Source organism: Rhinatrema bivittatum, chromosome 19, assembly GCF_901001135.1.
Source record: "Rhinatrema bivittatum chromosome 19, aRhiBiv1.1, whole genome shotgun sequence".
In the NCBI taxonomy this organism is placed as follows: Eukaryota; Metazoa; Chordata; class Amphibia; order Gymnophiona; family Rhinatrematidae; genus Rhinatrema; species Rhinatrema bivittatum.
The window spans coordinates 40662825-40682436 of NC_042633.1; the positions used below are offsets into that span (position 1 = coordinate 40662825).

A 19612-nucleotide genomic window follows, 5' to 3' on the forward strand; every position below is an offset into this window, starting at 1 on the left:
CTCCATGTTTATTCTTACCAGTTTTTCTTTTTTTTTTTTGGCCTCAACTTTCCTTAGGTGGGGGATGGGAGAGAGTATAAGGCAGGGAAGCCCCACCCGTAGCAGCGGTGACCTTCTCAGACAGGACGGGGGGGGGGGGGGGGGGGGGGTGGTTGAGGGAGGCAGGCGGGTGAAGGGGATGATAATGGTCCTGGCAGGCACAGGGTCCTGGCAGGCACAGGGTCCACCACCTTCGTACAAGGCCGTTCCGTGCTGGAGGGGGGGGAGATTGCACAGCCCCCCCCCCCCTCGTAACATCCCAGGCCTTTTCACAGGAGGGCGTTTGGAAATCCTTCCGCCTCGGCTTAGGCTACGATCCGGCGCCCGTAGGAAGTCGTGGAGCAGAGCCCGGACATCCCCCTGGCCGGGGGGGGCAGTAAGAAGCCCGTGCCCTACTAGTCCAGGTTAATAGTAAATCGTCTCAGTCCAGCCGGGGGGGGGGGACGGGGGGGGGACCGGTGGCCCTCCCCTGCTTGCCTAACGCGACGAAAGCTTCGCCTTTCGACAGGAGCCACAAGACTCGACTCAACTGATGGCACAGTGTCCTTTATTCCAGGTTACCCTGGCCCCTTCCTCGCCTTTTAACACTGAATTTTGGCCTGACTCGGCAAAAAACCTATTTTACAAAAAAAACCAATCCTAACCCCCCCCCCCCCCCAGCCGAAGAGGCTGACTGGTCAGATGCCTACCGGCAGCACCCTCCCCGCGCTTCCAGCTGCTTGCGGCAGGGCTCTATGGTGATGGCCACGCCCACCCCGCTGCGGCCCGAGGTCATGCGGGTCACCTCCGTCCAGGTGTCCGTGGCAGGCTCGTAGCACTCCACGCTGTCCAGGAAGCTGTGGCCGTCGTATCCCCCTGGGGGAGGCGGAAGAAGGAAGCAAAAAGAAAAAAAGGGTCACAGGTTAGCGGGGGGGCCGGGACGAGCGCGCCCCTGACCTTCCTGTCTCCTGGCAAATCCCCACCCCACCCCCTGAGAGGACCCGACGGAGCGTTTCCTAAAGGTGAAGAGGGAGGGAGAGCCCGTGGCAGAGCAGGATGGCTGGTGCCCCCCCCCCCCCCCCCCCCCCCCGGCGGGAGAAGCGGAGGGCCCGGGCCGGAACCCGGAAACTAAACCCCCCCCCTGCCCTGCCGCAAACGTAAAAAAAATAAAAGCCAGGGGAGGGTGGGAGGCCGCGGAAACGCGCAGTGCCCGCCCCTCAAGGTGGCCTCAGGCTATGAGTCACCCGGCCCCGGAGCACTTAGAGCCGGAGAGAAAGCCAAGGCCGCCATTTGTTTTTTTTTAGGCTCCTAGAAAACTCCCAACTGCAGGGGCCACTCCTCAGCTCCAGCCAACTCCCAGAGTTAGGCACCTAACGCCCTCCCCTTCTCACCCTCCCAGAGGAAAAGGAAGCCGCACGCAAGGTGGGGGTCTTCACTTCACCGGACCAATTAAAAAAAAAACACAACCCACAACCCAGCATCTGCCCAGCGAAACTTACCCAGAACATAAACCTTGCCCTGGTGGACGGTGACGCCGAGCGCGCTGCGCCGGTGGGACATGGGCGCCACGAAGGCCCACTGCTGCGTCTCCACGTCGTAGCGCTCCACGCTGTTCAGCTGGCTGGTGCCGTCGTAGCCGCCCATGGCGTAGATGCAGTTCTCCATGGCGCACACCCCTGGCAGAGAGAGAGAGAGCAGGAGAGATGGGGGCTAAGCTTGAACGCCGCCGGCCACGTGCGCGCCTCGCGGCCCCCGGGGAGCTGCCGCCCGTCCGCACCAGGCCCGTTTACGGAGAGGCCCGGCGCTCTCAAGTCCGGGGGGGGGGAGGCAGCTCGGGGCGCGGCTCCTTCTCTCTCACCTAAAAAGGCTTCTTGCCCTGTGGCACCGCACACGGAGGAAGAGGGAGAGCCGGAAGCGTTCCGGTCCCCTTCGGACGGCGGGACAAGCGGCACACGCAGCTTCCCTGTGCCCCGAAGCGGGAGAAGGAGGCGCGGGGGGGGGGGGGGGGGGAACGTGCGCAGGGGCCCCCTGAGCCACAAACCCCCAAGCCCTCGCGAGCAATGCTGGAAACGTTTCCTCTCCCGACGCAGGGCCTCGGAAGTTTCCCCACTCGCGTCGACGCCAGGCAAAGCCGTCGCGCGCGCTAGCGCGGTTTCCCAGCTTTCTCCCCGGCCCCGCCCTGCCCCTTACGCCGGCGTCGTGCGCGCGCGTAAAACGGGGGCAGGCAGCAGGACCTCGGATGCCGTGCTGGCCAAAGCAATCCCGTGCCGGATAAAAAAAAAAACGAGCTTTCCTAGGGCGACACCTCCCTTGTAAAGGTTAGAGGGAGGCTCAGGTGACGGAGGCCGTTCACCGCATTATGCAGCTTTGTGGAAGCCGCCAGCGGACGCTCCCAGATTCTGGACTCCCGGGGAAGGCGACCCCTCACCCCTGGACGTTCCTTCTGCTTCTGAGCTGGTTTTTCAATAAAGGCAATTTGGAAATAGTTCAGCACCTTTGGCAGTGTGAGTGACTGTGCTCGGGTGATGCTGTAACACTGCTGGGCCTTGTGTTTTACGTCTATTTCATTTTTTATTATGCATTGTTACTTTTGATTATTTTATTTCGTTTATGCTGTACGAAGTTTATGATTGTTTTTTAGTTTTCTTCGTATTACCACTTGGGTAACGTGTTGTTTGGTTTTTTTTACAGGCGGTTTATAAAGTTTTAATAAATGAAATGAAATAATCCACCGCTCCTCCAACTAATTCCCTCTTTCGGAGCGAGACGCGGGTGGGGGGAACCGGGGCAGGTTTAAACAAGTCTCGGAGGACGTGGAGAGCAGGATCCGGAGCGGATGGACCGATTCTCTTTTGTATCGGCCGTCACTGAACAAAAGATAAGCACAGGGCGTCCCCCCCTAGGCCGAACTCTCTTACAGCCAGGCCCGGTCCATCCTGCTCTGTCCTCCTCAGAAAAATAAAAATCACGCAAAACGCCTGAATAGGTAGTGACCGGCAGGGGAGAAAGTTCACAGATCCGCAGGAGTCACTAGAGTAGCGGGGGAGGTACCTTAAGGGGATACAAAACGGAAAACCAGCAGATCTGTGTGGGACCCAGCGATGACCGCCAGCAAGGAGCGCTACGTCCCGCCCAGTTCATTCCCCCACGAGCCCGAGAACCCACCCCCACGCCACGCGGCGCCAGCCGCTGGACACGGGCGCCGCGAAGCCACGCACGGACGCAAACCCCCAAGGCGCTGGTGAACGTCGCCAGGGAGGCCTCGATAAAACCTAAGGTCTCTATGGGGCCGAGTGAGCAGGTGCCGGCAAGCTTTAGCTTTCTATCGGATCGGGGGGGGGGGGGGGGTTTCCCCTTCCACAGCTCTTCAGCTCCTTGTACACCTGGCGACTGGACCTGATGAGCCGTCTATCCCCGAGGACTCGTCTGCCAGGCTAGAAATAAACATTTACGGTCGTGTGTGTGTGAGTGAGTGTGTGTGTGTGAGTGTGAGTGTGTGTGAGTGTGAGTGTGTGAGTGTGTGTGAGTGTGTGTGTGTGAGTGTGTGTCTGATAAGTTGTTAGGGTGAAAGGACAGACAGAGCACGAGCCACGTCTCTGGCCCCAGAAGGCCACCGGCTCTCGGAAGGCTGAATGCCGGCCACGTTTTGTGTTACCGCCCCTCCCTCTCCCGAAACGGGACGAGACACCCCCTCCCCCCATTTCCCCCCCGGCACTCACCTGCTTCCGCTACGCCCTCCTGCGCACGGTGTTCATGGGCGCGATGGCCTTCACTCGTCCCTCTCCGGTAGTAGCGCTCCGCCGAGCTCAGCCGTCGGTGCCGTCGTAACCCCCACCGCGTACAGGAGGCGGTTTCAGCACGGTCACGCCCACCCCGATCCGATGGGTACTGCATCGGCGCCACCAGCTGCCACTGGTCCTTCTCAAGGCTCGTACCTGCACCCGGGGGGGGAGAGGAAAGGAGAGAAAACCCTCAGAGCGCGTCCTTCGGTTCCCGCTCAGGGCAGCCGCGTGACTTTACTGCCGCGGGAGGAGGGGGGGAGCTCTCGCACGGCTCCCGCGCGCGGCGCTCCGTCGGGGGCGGTAAATCCGGGTGGGATTGCGCATTTCCCGGCTTCGCGCTGTGCGCTGCGGCCGGGGAGGGAACTCAGAGAACGATCCCCCGCTGGCTGCAGAGGACGGAAGCCGAGAGCCGGCTAAGCCCGCGAGGACGCGGCGGGCGCGGAGAGGAAGAGGGAGAGCGCGCGGTCCGCACCGGCAGGGACCCTCCCCCTCCCCCCCCCCTACTCTTGAACAAAGAAAAAGGGGGACACCCCTCCCCCACCGATTCCCAGTCCGGCACGTTTCCCGGAAAAGGGGGTGGGGGAGGGAGGGGCCGTGCCTTACCTTTCCGCGCTGTTGTGGTGACGCAGCCGTGGGACCCCCCCACCAGCGTAGATCATGCCGTCGATGACGCCCACAAGCGCCGATGCTGTTGCGGTGCACGCTCATGGGGGCGCAGGGCGACCACTGATTGTTCATGGGGTTGTAGCAGTCCAGGGCGCCGGAGTCCGTGTTGCCCTCCGGCCCGTTGTTGCGCCCGCCCACGGCGTAGAAGAGCCCGCCCACCACGCAGCCCGCCAGGCCGCTGCGCGGCACCTGCAGGTCGGCCAGCCTCACCCAGCTGCCGTCGGCGGGGTTGTAGGCCTCCAGGTAGCTGAGCGACTGGTTGAAGTAGCCCCCGGCCGTGTAGATGAGCTGGGGGACCCGGGGGGCCCGGCAGGGCGGCAGCTTGGTGGGCCTGTGCAGGGTCAGGTCCTGGAAGATCTGCGCCAGGTAGTCCTGGCAGCGCGAGTCGGAGCGCAGGATCTCGCAGCGCTGCAGCTGCAGCTGCAGGAAGTGGGGGGTGAGGGAGTGGCAGCGCACGGCCCGCAGCAGGGCCTGGGCGTAGAGCCCGCCGGCTCCCGCAGTCGTGCTTGATCCAGTCGATGCAGGCGTGGAAGACCTCGGACTCGCCAGCGCACGTTCAGGTCGTCCCGGCTGATCAGCGAGGCCAGCTGGCAGTGCGAGAGGTTGAAGAACTCCTCCTGCTTCGCCACCTGTGCCCGGGGAGAGGGAGAGAGAGAGAGAGAGAGAGGGGCTGTGAGGGCCGCGAGCTCTCCGGGGGCAGGCACCCTGCCGCACGGCCTCACTGGGTACAGCAGGGCTCTGCCGGGCTCAGTAAGATTTACTTGGCATATTTCTATACCGTTTTATACCAGTATCGATAACTGTTCAAGAGCGGTTTACAAGAATAAAAATTAAGAATAAAAATAAAATGTAACAAAATAAATAAAACAGAAATAATAAAAGCAAATAAAAACAAAAATTTACAAAAAAAAGTAAGAATAAAAATACAGGGTTAATAATTATCAATAACATAAGTTAAGGTGATATGGAAATAAAATTGGCGTCTACATTATAAAAACTTAAAAGACAGAAATTAGAACAAAAGTAGATATTAACTTAACATCAATAAAGCAAGCAGCTCACCTAACATTACTTATTCTAACTAAGAGATTTCCATATCTTTAAAGGCTTCTTGAAACAAGTGAGTTTTCAGTGCTTTTTTTAAACTCCATCCTACTAGGAATTTGCCTTAAAGGATCCGGCAGAGCGTTCCAAAGAATGGGACCAACAACCGAACAGGCTCTGTTTCTGGTCCTGCTCAGTGCTGCATTTTTTTTTTTACTGAGGCAACTTCTAACAGGTTGAGCCTCCTGTTTCGGCTTCCTGGCGTCACCTGGCGCTGTTAACGCTTTTATTTCAGAGGAATTCATGGGCTACTTCTCAGGTAAGTACCGAAGGCAGCCGGGAGGACAGAGGAGCCCGTGGCATGGCCAGGTCCCCCCCCCCCCCCAAGAGCATCGTCAGGGCATCCCCAAAGCATCCGGGGCTTCAGCCACTCCCTGGGGAGTCAGGTCAAAGGCTCCAGGTGACCCAACTGTGGCGAAAGAGGAGGGAGGAGCAGGCGACCCAGAATCAGCCTCCCTCTATCCCAGAGGGCTCCTCCTCCCAAACTCTGGCTCCCCCGCCTCTGGCTAGGATACAGGATCACCCCCCCCCCCCCCCCCTGACTGACTATAAAACAAATATTTCCTCCTAAGTGCTGGGGAAACCACAGACAGAGCCATGACTCAGTGATCCCAGGAAGAGCTGCTGCTCGGGTACAATTCACCATGACTCATGCTCCACTTAAACTTGCAAAACAACCCCCCCCCTCCTCCCTCCCTCCCTCCAATGCATTCCCTTCTGCTTTCCAAGAGGAAACAGGTCAGCTAAACAAAGCACCGCTCTTCCCTCTCTCACCGGGAGGTCGAGTGAAAAATACCAGAGGGTGCTGCAGTGCTGTTTGTCATCGGATACTGTACACGGACACGCGGGGGCAGAGGCTGCAGCTCCGACCCCCTCCCCAAGGTATAAAGAGAGCACAGCCGGCTGATAGGGGGTCCTCGGGGTGGGGGGGAGGGGGGTGAAGAGACTGCAGCACCCGGAAAACGCCCAAGGCAGGAACAGTGCTTGGATAGTCCCCCCCCCCCCCCCCCGGCCGCTGCTGAGCTGGAGGCCTCACAAGCACCGGTGGGAAGGGCCCTCTAAGCCCCTGCAGTTTCCAGCCCCCCCCCCCCCCCCCATCCTGCAGGGCCAAGGTCTGCGGTCTCACCTTCACGTGACAGCGCTGATAAGGGGGCTGTTTGTTTGCACACAAAGCCCTAATGCCTCCTGCTAGAAGGCTTCGTTTAATGCAGATATGTCCGTGCGCCCAGCACTCCCTCTCTCCGTCTGCCTCAGAGCCACCCTGGCTCTCTGGGTTAAGCCCCTGGGAGGTCACTGCCAGCCCTGTATTTGCGCGACTCTCTCAGGAGCCGCGCAGCTGCCCCGCGACGCCACACACGCAGCGCAGGTTATTAGCGCCGCGCCGGGCTCCCTGCGTCAGACGGCCCGAGGAAAGAGGTCTTCGCGCCGGCTGCACCACCGAGCGTGCGCGGTGCAGTGTCGTACCCCGGGGTGCAGAGCCAGAGGTAAAACAAAACCTAACCCCCCGAGGCCTCAGTGCCCCCTGAATCCCTGGGAGCGGCCACCTGAGGTTGCCTCGTGCCTGGTGAGACCCGACAGGTCCCTAAGGATCAAGACGTCACGAACAGGACGCTGCCCCAGCCCTGGTTTTGCTCCACTGCATGCTGGGAACCGTAGTTCCCATTTACCACCCCCCCCCCCCCCCCACCCATGCAGGGAGACGTGGGTTCCTTTATGAAAGATAAAATCAGAACTGCAACTCCCGGCAACGCAGCCCGGCAAAGCCGGGACCGGGTGGGCCCGCGGGGCTGACTTGGGGATGAGGCGGCAACCGTAAAAGGGGGGGGAGGGGAAAGGGAGGTGCCAGGGACGGGTTCCGGGCACGCGGCCACAGGAGAGAGGTCATCGTTTTAAAATAATAATCATAATCGTAAAATGAAACACACGTTACGGAAAAAATCAAAACGAACCGGAGTTCCTGTCCTTTGCGCTGAAGGAATCTTTTTTTTTTTTTTTTGTCTCTTTCAGGTCGTATTTCTGATTCTGCAGGAAAAAAATGCGTTTTGGAGTTGCCCCGAGCACCTCGGCCTGGGGGCGTTCCAAGGAAAAAGGTTACGGCTGCGGCTGTCCTGTTCGCCATCAGCGAGTTTGCACTGGCAACCCACTATAAACACCCCCCCCCCCCCCCCGTTTAAGTCTGTGCTTCGTGAAAAGTTAAATAAAAGTAGGAGAGTAAAAGTGCTTAATAAGTCAGCGATATTAATAGTTCTTAGTGTGGTAAATGGCAGTAAACAGCTCCCGGGGGGATCCTGCTGACTTCAGCACAGTCCCGGGCGTCCTTGGCAAACACCGAATGGGTCTGGAGAGCAGAGAGAGAGGAAGGAGAGAGAAGCGGCCAGCTCTGAACTCCTAAGGCGTTTGGATCCTCCTCTCCTCCTCGCCATGGCCCCTCCACCACCGACTGCTTTGCCCTTCTGCCTTCCTCCCCCCCCCCCCGCTGGATCACATTCTCCAGGCCTGGATCAGCCTCTCCGCACGGACCCTGGGGAGGGGAGGGGGATTGTCCCTGCACGCTGGGCCCAGCGGGCGCCAGGCCTGGCTCCTGTTACTGAGCCTCTCTGCATGGCCTCCTCTACCACCAGGGCCTGCTAGACCTCTCCGGTGGGGGGGACAAGATCCTCCCCCTCTCCACCGCCGCCAAGGGGCCCGGACCCAGAGGGAGATTTCAGGTTTCCGCCAGAGTTTCAGGTGGAAGAGTCTGGGCTCCGCGCGCCGCGATGGCGCGTGGTAGACGCTCCAGAGCAAGGGGAACCTCGACGGGTCCCAGCTCAGTCGCACGCTGAACCCTTCCTTGTTCCCTCCTGCCTCCTCCCCCCCCCCCCCCCGAGTGCTCGGAAGCCCTCTTTTGGGTTGGAAGTTCTCCGTGGGCGAGCAGCCGCACAAACCGGGTGACGTCATCCAGACGGCGCCGCGTTGCTTCTCTCTCTCTCTCCTAAGCCCAGAAAAGCTCTTTGTGCAACTTCCGGGCGCGCGATGAAGTTCCCGCGCTATCATCGCCACGTGCTTCTCCCTCGGCCTCCCTCTTATCTGTCGTTCGAGACGGGTGCACGACGGTTTCACATTGCAGGACGTCCCCCCAAGGCCACCGGCATCCGTGTCCCGAAGGACTGGAGAGACGATGGGTCTCGCGCACGTGGGCTCGGCCGCGGGACGAAGGCGGGGGGGTTTCTCACTTTCGGGCCGATGCGGTGAAAACGCGGGAGAGCAGGCGAGCGCTCTGGAAGGATGACCCCCCCCCCAAGTTCAGAGCTTGCATCCCAGGAGCAGGAAGCGTAGACGGGAGTCCTGCAGGTCACATTTTCCCATCAGTGCTAAGAGAGCAGAATTAACGCTCGAGCTGCTGGACGGATCCATCGTTCCCCCTCGTATTTTAATTCTAAAATGTCGTCCTGGCGCTGGAGAGGCTGCGGCCGGACGGGCACATGATATTCGTACGTGGGGTGGGGCGGGGGGTTTGTCCCATGGTCAGCATGCAGAACATTCGCCGGGCGTCTGCTTTCGGTGGCCGGGGGTCACCGTAGCTACGTTTTGGCCCTGGCGCTCGCAGATCAGAGAATATTGCGGGTATTGAATTGTTAGTGCTTTGACCTCGGAAAAGAGCGTGCAAAATAATATGAGCGTTCGAGGGTCCATATTACGAGTACTTCGAAGGTACTTAACTCTTTGCTTGACCCGGTAATACACGGAGCGATATATACTCTGCCTTTCCGAAGTATGCGCCGGAGTCGTTCCAGCTGTATTGATTATATTAATTGTGTTGACCTAAAAAAAACCCCAAACTTACTGTTTCCATGGGGAAAGTTCTTTCTTTGTGTAACGCAGAGGAGTTCTCCTCCTATCTCTTTCTTGTTGTATGCCACGAAAATGTTAATAAAGCGTTATTAAAAAAAAAAAAAAAGAGCCAAGAAAGGCGAAACATTCCGATACACGGCCGGGAAAAGGCCGAAGAATAACTCGATACCATAGGAAGGATCATTCCCAGCTGCAAGTTTGCAGTCCAGAACTGAAGCAAACCAACTGCAAATGATTCACGGCCTCTTTAATAAGTTACAAAAGCTAAAGGAACAAGCAAACGGATCAGCAGAACAAAAAAACACAGGCCACTCGCTCAAGTCAGGAGAGAGATGGAAGAGTGCGCCACGCCAACATCCCACATTCCTTGTACAACTCACCCAACGCTTCCTCTCAAGACTTTCAGCCGGAGGGACAGCGCCGGACAGGGGAGGCGCAGAAGAAAGCTGGCACATACCCCCCCACGATGAAAACGTTTGGAGGCAAAAGTTAAGGAAACAGTGGCATCCATTAAAAATCAAAAGGCCCAGCCCTCCGGTCGCTATCCGGGTCACAAAATGGATGCTCCCTCGCAAGGAAGACGCAGGCAGGGTGCATACAGAAAAACTTTACTACTACGCGCAAAAATAACCCCAAAACGATAAAACCCTTACGCATAGCGCGGACCACATCCAATACAGCACCTGCCACAGCTTCAGCAACGCGCAAGCAAGTCGACGGCAGCCGCCTTCCCCGAGACTGAAGCCTGGGTTTTAACCCACCGAAGAACACGATCGGAACCCATTGCCGTACATTACGGCAGGGGGAAGGCTACAATCTTTCAAAGAACAATGGGGTCACATCACCACAGTCAGACGGGCGTTAAAAAAGCAACAAACACTCATCAAGAATATTTCCCGAACGTCGAAGAAGCTTCCGCCTCAAAAAAAAACCAAACCCTTATCAACCTTACAACTGGGAGACATACGAACCCCAAAGGCTAAAAGCTCTTTTAAGATGGAAAGCGATTCAACCAGTCCAACAAGACCAACAGGAGGAGGGATTTTGTTTTACGGAGGTTTCCTAATCCCCAATGAAAACTGGAGCTCTGCATCCAATGTTGGATCTCTCGAAAGATGGGGAAGCTCAAGATGACCTCTTTGGCTACAATCCTTCCAACGGGAGTGGTTGACCTCGCTCAACCACTTGTGCGCATATTCAAGATTGGACAAAGAAACAGAGGAAGTACTCAACGTTCCCCCTTCACCAGTACAGGACGCGTCCCTTCCTCCTGGCAGCAGCTTGGAGTTTTTTTAAACCAAGGGCCTAGGCGTTTCCATCCCCAGAACTCCGACTGATACTGAATACATCTTACGGAAACGCTATAAAAAAAATATCACATCAAGTTGTGAAAATGATGCAAAACCTCAGATTCCTAGTGAATTACAAAGCTGCAAATCTAGATATACGAGCAAAGGGAACGCCTACCTTCCCATTCACAGAGCAAACAAAATAGAAATGCTGACAATCGTTACTGGAAAACAGGTGGATTTTAACACGAAGGCGTTTGAAAAGCAGTGAGGCACATGGCTTCAGCAAAACCCGAGATGAGCCACGCACAGCGGCAATTAAACAAAAACCAACTGGAATTAAGGCTATTAAAGCTCTGGAATCAGAGCTTTAAAAGCTCTGATTCCAGAGCAATTTTTCCCTGAAGGTCGAGGCTCTCCAGATTCGCACGGACCAACCCAGTAGCAACAATGCGAACCAAAGAGGAAGGGGCCAGGCTCTTGCCAGCTTTGCAAGTTAAGCGGTGAACACTGGGGACGTCAGCGACGACGGGGAAAAGAAGATTCGGATCCCAGCTATCCGTCTCCCAGGGAAAGGCAATACTCCAGCGGACGGGCTGGGCCGCCAACCTCAGCCGCACGAGCGGGCGCGCGGCGACGACGGCACGCCGCAGCACCTCTTCAAACCGCCGTGGAAATGCAGACCAGTGCATTGCCTTCTGGGTCCCGGCCGGGAGAGACTGGGGATGCTCATGAAACTCTCAGGACTTGCATTAGTACCCGACAAGGCTCACCTTAATACTCTATCTCTCTCACCTCGGGTGCCAGGTAAAAGTAAGAAGGATTTATCATTGGCTTACAGGAATAACTAGACAAAGAGAATTGGTACAAATAACACCGCATGCTTGATTGCAGATAACAGCAACTACTACAGAGAATGCCTAAAATATATATAAAGATCCGGAGCCGAGATCTGCCCGTCCTGCCATCCCTGAGGTCCGGGCAGATGTTGCTGTCTTTACAGCTGTGTTCACATTTATATAGTTTGTGGGAAATCTTCCTCCCTCTCGTTTCCTATCAGTCCTGGGGTCGCAGTATCAGACCTTACGTGCTCGGGCCCTGTAAATCGGGACAGTCCTAAGCCACGGCATCTGCAGACGGGAGAGAGAGAGACACGGCTCCCCCCTTTTTGTTGTAAACGTTAATAAGAGCCTGGGGGCTGTGCAAGCAGGGGAGAGGATCGGATGCCCTGGGACAGTTGTGTAAACTGCGTTCTGACCTGGCCTGGTCTGCGCCTGCGTTCATCCCGCCCGTGTGGCTCCGAATCGGTCTCGTCAGAAATAATCCCGTGACGCACCGCCATCGCGTCCGTCAAGCCCGGCATCCTGTTTCACACGGCGGCCAATCCAGGCCACCAGCGCCCGGCGGGATCCCGGACAGTAAACGGATCCCGTGCAGCTAACGCCCCAGGGATAAGCAATGGCTTTTCCACCCCCCCTCCGAGTCTGTCTGGTGAATAACAGCTTATGGACTTCTCCGTTCAGTCGCAAGCTACAGCGGCACCGCTCCAAGAGACCCGACCGATCAAGCACGGGCAAAGGGCGCGTTTGTCACACCACGGCTGGGTGCATTCCCACCGATTCCCTTCTCAATCGGAGGGGACAACGGTTCTGACAGCACCGGAATGGGTTCGCATGGCTGACAGGGGCCATTAATCCCACACCTCCTAACCCAGCGCGGAGGAACAGTCTCTCTGGCTCTAACGGCCTGGATGTTGAAAGCATAACAATAATAATTCAAAAGACTTCGACTCTCTCGAGAAGTAAAATGAAACTCTACTAGGGGCCAAGATTCACCCGCCCAAAACACGCGTCCAAGCGGGCGAGTAAGCCAATAGCGCTCGTCCCGTGTAAATGCCACGCGTCTGTCTTTAAAATGTACGTTTTTGCGCGTGACGCTGCATCGGCCCCCGAATGCGTGCATGCCTGCGCCGTCCCACAGCTGAATCCATTACCCGAGGCACCTTACAAAGCGGGGGGCTTATACGGTCCAACTCCACGGGAGGACATCCAGGCGCCATCGCGGCTCACGAGCGGCGGTGAAGGGGGAGCAGTCGGATTCGGATCCGAGCGGCTAATGAGGTGGCCTTACGAACCTACGGCAAAAGTAGTCCTTCTAGATAAACATTACTGCGTTTACTGACGACTTTGTTAACGAGGCGTGGGTATGTGACCCTGCGATCGCGACTGCCACTGCAGGGTCAGTTGCTCTTCCGTGAAATGGTTTCGTGTGCATTTATTTTGTTTTATCCGTAAAGCAATTAAAAGATGGAGATAAATAAATAATGAAACGTTTGTGGCATGGAAAACGCTCGCCACAGATCCGTAACCTCTGCCCGGAGAGCCAGCGAGCTGCAGGGCACTTAAGTGACCCATCCTCCAGCGAACCCAGCTTTTTTTGGAAACCATTACCTACTCATCCCAAGCTTTTACCGAAAGCGGTGACCCAATTCCGTCAGAACCGGTTACGTCACCGGTCACGTTCTCCCCAGCCGACACCCATACAACAGGGGCCTTTCGCACGCCGGACAACGGAAGAGCCCTCGTGCTCTACCCAGAAAGAAACAAATAAAAAATCACACCCCCAACTCGACACAAGCGGGAAAGGAAACGCGGTAACAAAAAAAAATCAATCGTTTAGATCGATAAGAGTCCATCAGCGCGGCACCGGCTCGTTTAATCTCTTCGACCGCAAGGAACCTTTGCAAAGCGGCAACCGGGTCAACGAGACACGCGCTCGCCCGGCACTTAACCCTTCGGAGCAGGATCTCGAGCAGACGGTAAAATCTGGACAACGCAACGCGCGCTCAGTCTGCCGCGTGACGCTGGACGCGGCGTCTCTCAGGTAAACCGAAAGACCATGACCTCTCCCAACGGTCCATCCAGATCTATCTCGTTCAGTCTGAAGGATCAGAAACTGACGCACAACTTTCCTGACGGACCTCCACCTCGACAAGCTCGTCTAGACATGGCAATAAAAAGAGGGGCCTTTTCTGTGGCAGGCCCTATCCTCTGGAACGCACTAGGATCCCTATCCTAACTCAACTCACTTCCAAAAAAAACTCTAAAAACAAATTGCCTTCAAAATTACTCCCATCAGACAATAAGTTCACATCCGTTTCCACCGTTCTGCCCCCCTCCACGCTTCAATTACATGGCACTTGCTTTGATTATCTTATATTTGAATGTTGAAATTTAATAATTTATGGATTTTCATTTATTTATTGTGTTTTTTTATTTTTTATTATGGTTTTTGTAATTTTTAAGAAAGTTTTATTTTTTGATTTATATCTTTGCACACCGTTTTGACTAAACTTTGTTTGTAAAGGCGGGATAGAAACATTTGTAAATAAATAAATACATTTTTTGGTGGAGTCTGGTTTGCCCTTCCAGTCAATAACTAAATAACTAAATAAATAGCTAGGATGCTGTTGCAATGAGGATGTGATGTTGGTATTGCTAGAGTTGCATCACAAAGCAAAACTGGGACTCCCCCCAGCTTTGCTCCTGTTTTGTTTTGTTTTTTTGGCCACCACCCCTGCCGCCGTGCGGGAAGTTGGACCTTCGTGCAAAATCGCTACCGTGGAAACGCGATCTCAATAGTTTACGTCGCCGTCGACATCCGGAGGGCTGTTCTCCAGACGCTTTGGACCTGCGAGTTAAATTTTCCAGTCCCCCGTGGGGGGGGGGGGGGGGTCTTCCCTTTGAAAAATCTTGGGCGGCGCGCCGTCACGCGGGTAACTCCGCACCGCGGAAGGCGCAAAGCACGCGGCGGAAATCGTGCGGGGCGATTTGAAAATGAAATCACTTCCTGTTCGTTCCCTCCCAGCTTGACTCGTTTGCTTTTATTTTCTCTCTCTCTCTTTCCGAGGTGAGGAGTGCACACTCTGCAGAACAGCATGCAAGCTTTTACCCACACTAAGTGCAGTAACCTCCTGGGGAGGGGGGGGGGGGGGAAGCGTGCGAGGCCATCTCGCAAGCTCCCCCCATCTAATACGCATCTAAATAAATAAATCAATAAATCTAAATAAATCAATAAATCTAAATAATGCATCTAAATAAATCAATAAATCTAAATAAATCAATAAATCTAAATAAATCAAGACGCATCTAAATAAATAAATAAATAAATAAATAAATAAATTTTGGCCGAGGACCGGCCAACAGCATCAGTCAGCCGCCCCCCCCCCCCCCCCGTCTTCGCCTTTCAATCCACGCTCTGACATTAACCCCCCCCCCCTACCCTTGTGCACCCCATGGGAAGGGGAGCGATTCCGAGTGTCTGCAACCTGGTCGTCGCCCCCCCCCCCCCCCCCGCCACCTACCTCGCTGAAGTGCATGTGGATGTACTCTCGGGCCTTCTGGTGCAGCTCCTCGCAGCCGATCTGTTCGGCGAAGTTGGCGATCCCGATGGCGTTGCTGGGGTCCAGCTGCTGGACCAGGAAGTCACAGCAGGCCTTCACCACGCTGTCGATCTGGTACATGACCGCCCCGTTCATCACGTGGATGACGCACTTCTCCCCCACCGAGATGCTGGCGGTGTAGGCGAACTCGATGAGCCTCTCCATCACCTTCGGGTGGATGCCCTCGATGGACACCACCTCCATGCCGCACTCCTTCAGCCCGTTGGTGAACATGGCCCTGAAGACGGGGCTGCTGGAGGCCAGGACCACCTTGTGGGCCATGAACTCCTCCTCCAGCGAGTTGTACTTGACCCGGAGGGTGACGTCGCAGAGGAGCTGGCTCATGCGCAGTTCGTTCATGATCTCGAAGGCCTGCTTGGTGTGGTCCTCCAGCGTGTAGCTGAAGTAACGGTTGCCATTCTGCGAAGGCGTCACCTCGGCCTTGCACTCTGTGGCGTACATCACAGTGGGCAGCTCCCGGACATCGCTGACAGTCCAAAATAAAAAACAAAACAAAACAAAAAAAACAAAAACAAAAACAAAAAAAAAAAAAAAATCCCACCGCACACACCAATAAATAGTCCAAGGTTTCCACAAAATCTCCACGAGGGGACGCTTAGGATCCTGCCATGTAGGCCTTCGGTAAATCAGTCAGTTCATTTGCAACCAGGTGCCTAGGTGAAAAAAAAACACAAAAGGCAAATATCAGCTGGATTTGCGATTCAGAAACTGTGCCAAAAATACATTACTAACAGCTCACACAATTCAGCCTGAGGGCAGCACTGGAGCTCATAAAATCGCTGAACTAAGGAAGTGGGGGGGGGGAACACTCGAATCACCGGTCCGGTGGCACCGGTTGTGGGCCCCGTCCCCTCCTGGCTGCCGGACAGGGACCCCCCCCCCCTCCTCACGGGTGGCCAGCACAAGCCCTGCAACGTTCCAGGCTGGGCTACCGGTCCCCGAATACCTACAGGAGAGGGTTTTATACAGGGAAGGCGGGGAGCGACAGCTGAATTCTGCAGGGGCCAGCGCCTTTTATCCCCTGGCAGCTCCGGGTTATGATTAATCGGGCTTTAAACAAAGAGATCTTTTCACAGTCCCTGGGCAAAACCCTCCCTTCTCCCCGAGCCACGGCAGAATGACAAAGCAGAAAGCACCTGGGAGGGGCCGGCATGCCCTCCGGACTCCTTCCCTCCGTGTCCTCGCCTCCCCTAAGATTTACGGTGCCTGGGCTTAATGAAAAAAAAAAAAAAAAAAAGTTTGCAGAAATCCCGCAGCGCTCGGCTGGTCCCCTGGGATCCCCCCCCCCCCTGGCTGGTCCCCTGGGATCCCCCCCCCTCTCCAGGGATGGGGGGGGGGGAGTTTGGAGCTGCGCCCATTCCCCCTTCCGGCCAGCAGGAGGCGCCCATCCGATCGTGGAGGGGCAGGAAGGGAATACGTACGAAGCGCCGTGCGCCGAGTTTATATTCTCTCGCTGCTCGTACTTGAAAAAAAAAAAAAACGCTTAACGTTAGGGGCTCTGCCCTGGCCCACCCCGCCCTCAAAACCAGCAGAGATAAAATCTATTACCTGCTACCCCCTCCCCGACTGCGACCGGACCGCTCCAGGCCTGGGTTTGCCCCAGCACACGCACGCGCGGGGACAGGGAAACGGCGATTTTCCCTAACCCGCGAGAGCTGCGAAGGCCGCACCCGCGCGCACCCCAGGGAGGTAAAAAAACCCAGAACCCGTTCCCGAGCCCCAGACGTAACTTCCTCAAGCTTTCTGTGCCCTCACGTGAAGCGGGCGCCGTCAAAGCCCAAGAGCCCGGTCAGGCGCGACCGCTGCAGGAAACCAACTTAAGCCGAGGAAGACGCGGCCCCCGGCGGTGAACGCGGCGGGACCGCAAGCCCGAGGTTTTCCCCTTCGGTCGGAAGGGCAGGGAGAAGGGAGCTCGGCAGGCCCCCATCCTGCGCCCGGCGGGCCCCGTGCGGGACACCCGGGGAACGGGAAAGGGCGGAGGAGGCACGCTTACGCGCGCACGCGCACCATGGGCACACATGTGCATGAATATCGCTCATTCCTGCAAGCTCCCGCATGCAGAAATACATTCCACCCCTCGCCATTTCACACCAGCATGAAGGCAACGCTCCCCCCAATAGGGTTTACACCCTAAACAAAGCTCTCCCCCCCCCCCCCCCGCCAGAAACCTTCAGAACAGGGGTCAGCGGCTGCCTCCGAGAGGCCACAGCAAAAGACCCAGCGCCCTCCCGCGCTCCGTCCCTTAAGGGGGCATCCTCTCCCCACCATCCAGGGACCAGAGAAACCCACCAAGGGCCCCTCCCGCACCCTGAACCCCCTTCACCACCACCCTCCGTGCCACTGCGCGAGTCCCCGACGCGGACCCCGCTCCGCCCACCACCGGATCTGGCACGAGGGCACCCGCGCGCCCAACCTCCAGGAGAGTCGCGTCACCTCCCTGCGCGGGGGAGCCCCCCCCCCCCCCCCCCGCGTACCCCGATTACCCTAACCTCGTCCTCTCGGGCACCGTGCACACGAAACACCGGCGCCGGTAAAAAAAAACCTCAGTTCCGCCCCAGAGGTGGCTGCAGGCCGCCGAACCACTGTCGCCCTGACACGCAGCCAAAAAAAAAAAAAATCACCTTTCAGTGGAAGAGAGATTTTGTAAATCCCAATCACCGCCCCGCCTCACCTTCCTGAAAGGTTACGCAGCAGCAGCCCAGATAATCACCCCCCCCCCCCCCCAATCCTGCCTCCTGCTTTTCCCAGCGACAGAGCAAAGTCCGTCCGGCTTCCTAGGGCAGCCCCCCCCCCCCCCCGGCTCACCAGCGCTGTCCTGCGATTCTGGCGTCGGGCGCACAGGCGGCCCCTGAGTCAGGATGAGGTCGGCATTTTCAGCTTCGCCCCTCCCGGGCTCGCCTCAGGGCTATCCCCCCCCCCCCCCCCAGCTGAGTCACCGGTGCGTTCACGGCCCAGGAGCAAGGTCCCACGCACACCTCCGGGAGGAGGAAGGGAGGGGGAGCCCCGTCACCTGCATCCCCGGTGCCAGCCAGGTCAGGCGGATCCCGCGCACCCCCCCCCCCCCCCCCCCCCCCCGCGCCCCGAGAAACCCCCACCACCCCAAGCCGCGGAGCCGACGCCACAGCCCCCCCCCCCCCCCCCAGCGCGGACCGGACGTGGCAGGGACGCGCTCGCCCCCCGGGGGACCAGGCAAATCGCGACGGCGAGGAGAAAGCGGCAAACACGGGCGTTATTAATCTTATACGAAGCCAGGAGCAGCAGCGAGAGGACGGCCTTCGATCTCCCCCCAGCAGTCTGCAATGATTGATGAAATCCCGCCCGTGGGAACACCGCGCTCCTGCACTAACCGGGCTTGTTTACCTGCCCAGAGAGAGAGAGGGAGAGAGAGAGAGAGAAGTCGCCGGAGTGAGGACGCCCAGGATCGGGCCCTGCCCTCCCGCCAAGCAGGAAGGCCTCTCCTGCCCCTGGACTTCTAGATTTCCGAAGGGATCCAGAACGCAGGACCCTCTTCCCCACCCACCTTACAGGGCCCCCGCCTCAAAAAAAAGTCCCCTGGGGGGCAAAAGCACGCGGGGGAGAGTAGCAGAAACCCCTCACCCCCCACCCCCAGGACGGGGCATTAACGGGACATCAACGCCCCCGGGGTGCGGAGAGACGGGTCGCTTGGAATCCAACCACCTGGTGCGCCGGGAACGCGTCAGGGCGACCATCTGCATCTCTCCGTGCCATAAACCCCCCCCCCCCCCCCCCCCACACTCCCTCACCCGGCCGAGTCCGTGGCAGGAATAACGCGGGGGTCGCTGCTCTGCCGATAAGGAATCCCCCCGGCGAGCGCCCTGCTCCTCTCTGGTCCCCCTTATACGCGCCAGGGCCTAAAACCAAGGGCATCCCCTCAGCCCTGCCCAGCCTCCTCCTCCCCCCCCCCCCCCTACACGCGGTTACCCGTCTCCGCATAATCTCCGAGGGCTACGATCTAGAGCCTGCCCGGCTCCGGGATTTCAGAGCAAGATCTAATTCTAAATTAATTCTACCGGCCCAGGGGCCAAGGTGCTCTCTCCTACTCCTGAACACAGTGAGAGAGAGAGAGGCGGTCTTGATTGGTCTTTGTTTCTAGAACAAGGGTGAGGACATTCATTTATTTCTAGAGCACTCCCCCCTCCTCCAGGTATCTCTCTAATCAAAGGGGGGGGGGGGGGGGAGACAGGACAGACGACAGGGATTGCCTTCTCCTTTGCAGAGCAGAGCAATCCAAGTCTCCCTTGGCCTAAAGCAGCTGCATTCACTTCCAGGACCACAGAGAGGTCGGATTTCCAGAATGCATGAGATGCCTCAATTGTATGCAAATCCGTTTCATGCATATTCGTTAGGGTTATCCTGTAAACCCTAAATTATCTGCGGCCCTGGAGGACTGGAAAAAGGACACCACTGTTCTAGAACAATGCCCTCCCTTTTTCTAGAGA

The 19612-nt window shown here is 57.2% G+C and overlaps 1 protein-coding gene across 1 annotated transcript; it reads right to left on the bottom strand.

Moving 5' to 3' along the window:
• Positions 1-724: 724 nt before the first annotated feature.
• On the bottom strand, positions 725-15593 carry LOC115080403 (kelch-like ECH-associated protein 1). The gene is made up of 6 exons (XM_029584545.1): positions 15054-15593; positions 5021-5095; positions 4478-4886; positions 3738-3953; positions 1518-1694; positions 725-894 (listed from the first exon to the last, which is right to left on the bottom strand). Exons 1-6 carry the CDS (start codon positions 15591-15593, stop codon positions 725-727), a joined length of 1587 nt encoding a protein of 528 aa, XP_029440405.1.
• Positions 15594-19612: the final 4019 nt, after the last annotated feature.

Bases quoted from the DNA above. Each gene is read 5' to 3' on its own strand.
- LOC115080403 (XM_029584545.1), bottom strand. From the start codon at position 15,593: ATGTACGCCACAGAGTGCAAGGCCGAGGTGACGCCTTCGCAGAATGGC. The intron at 3,954-4,477 runs GTGGGCGTCATC...CCCCGGGTGCAG, and splicing joins CCGCAACAGCATCGGCGCTT to GTACGAGCCTTGAGAAGGAC. The intron at 895-1,517 runs GTAAGTTTCGCT...CGCCTCCCCCAG, and splicing joins GGGCAAGGTTTATGTTCTGG to GGGGATACGACGGCCACAGC.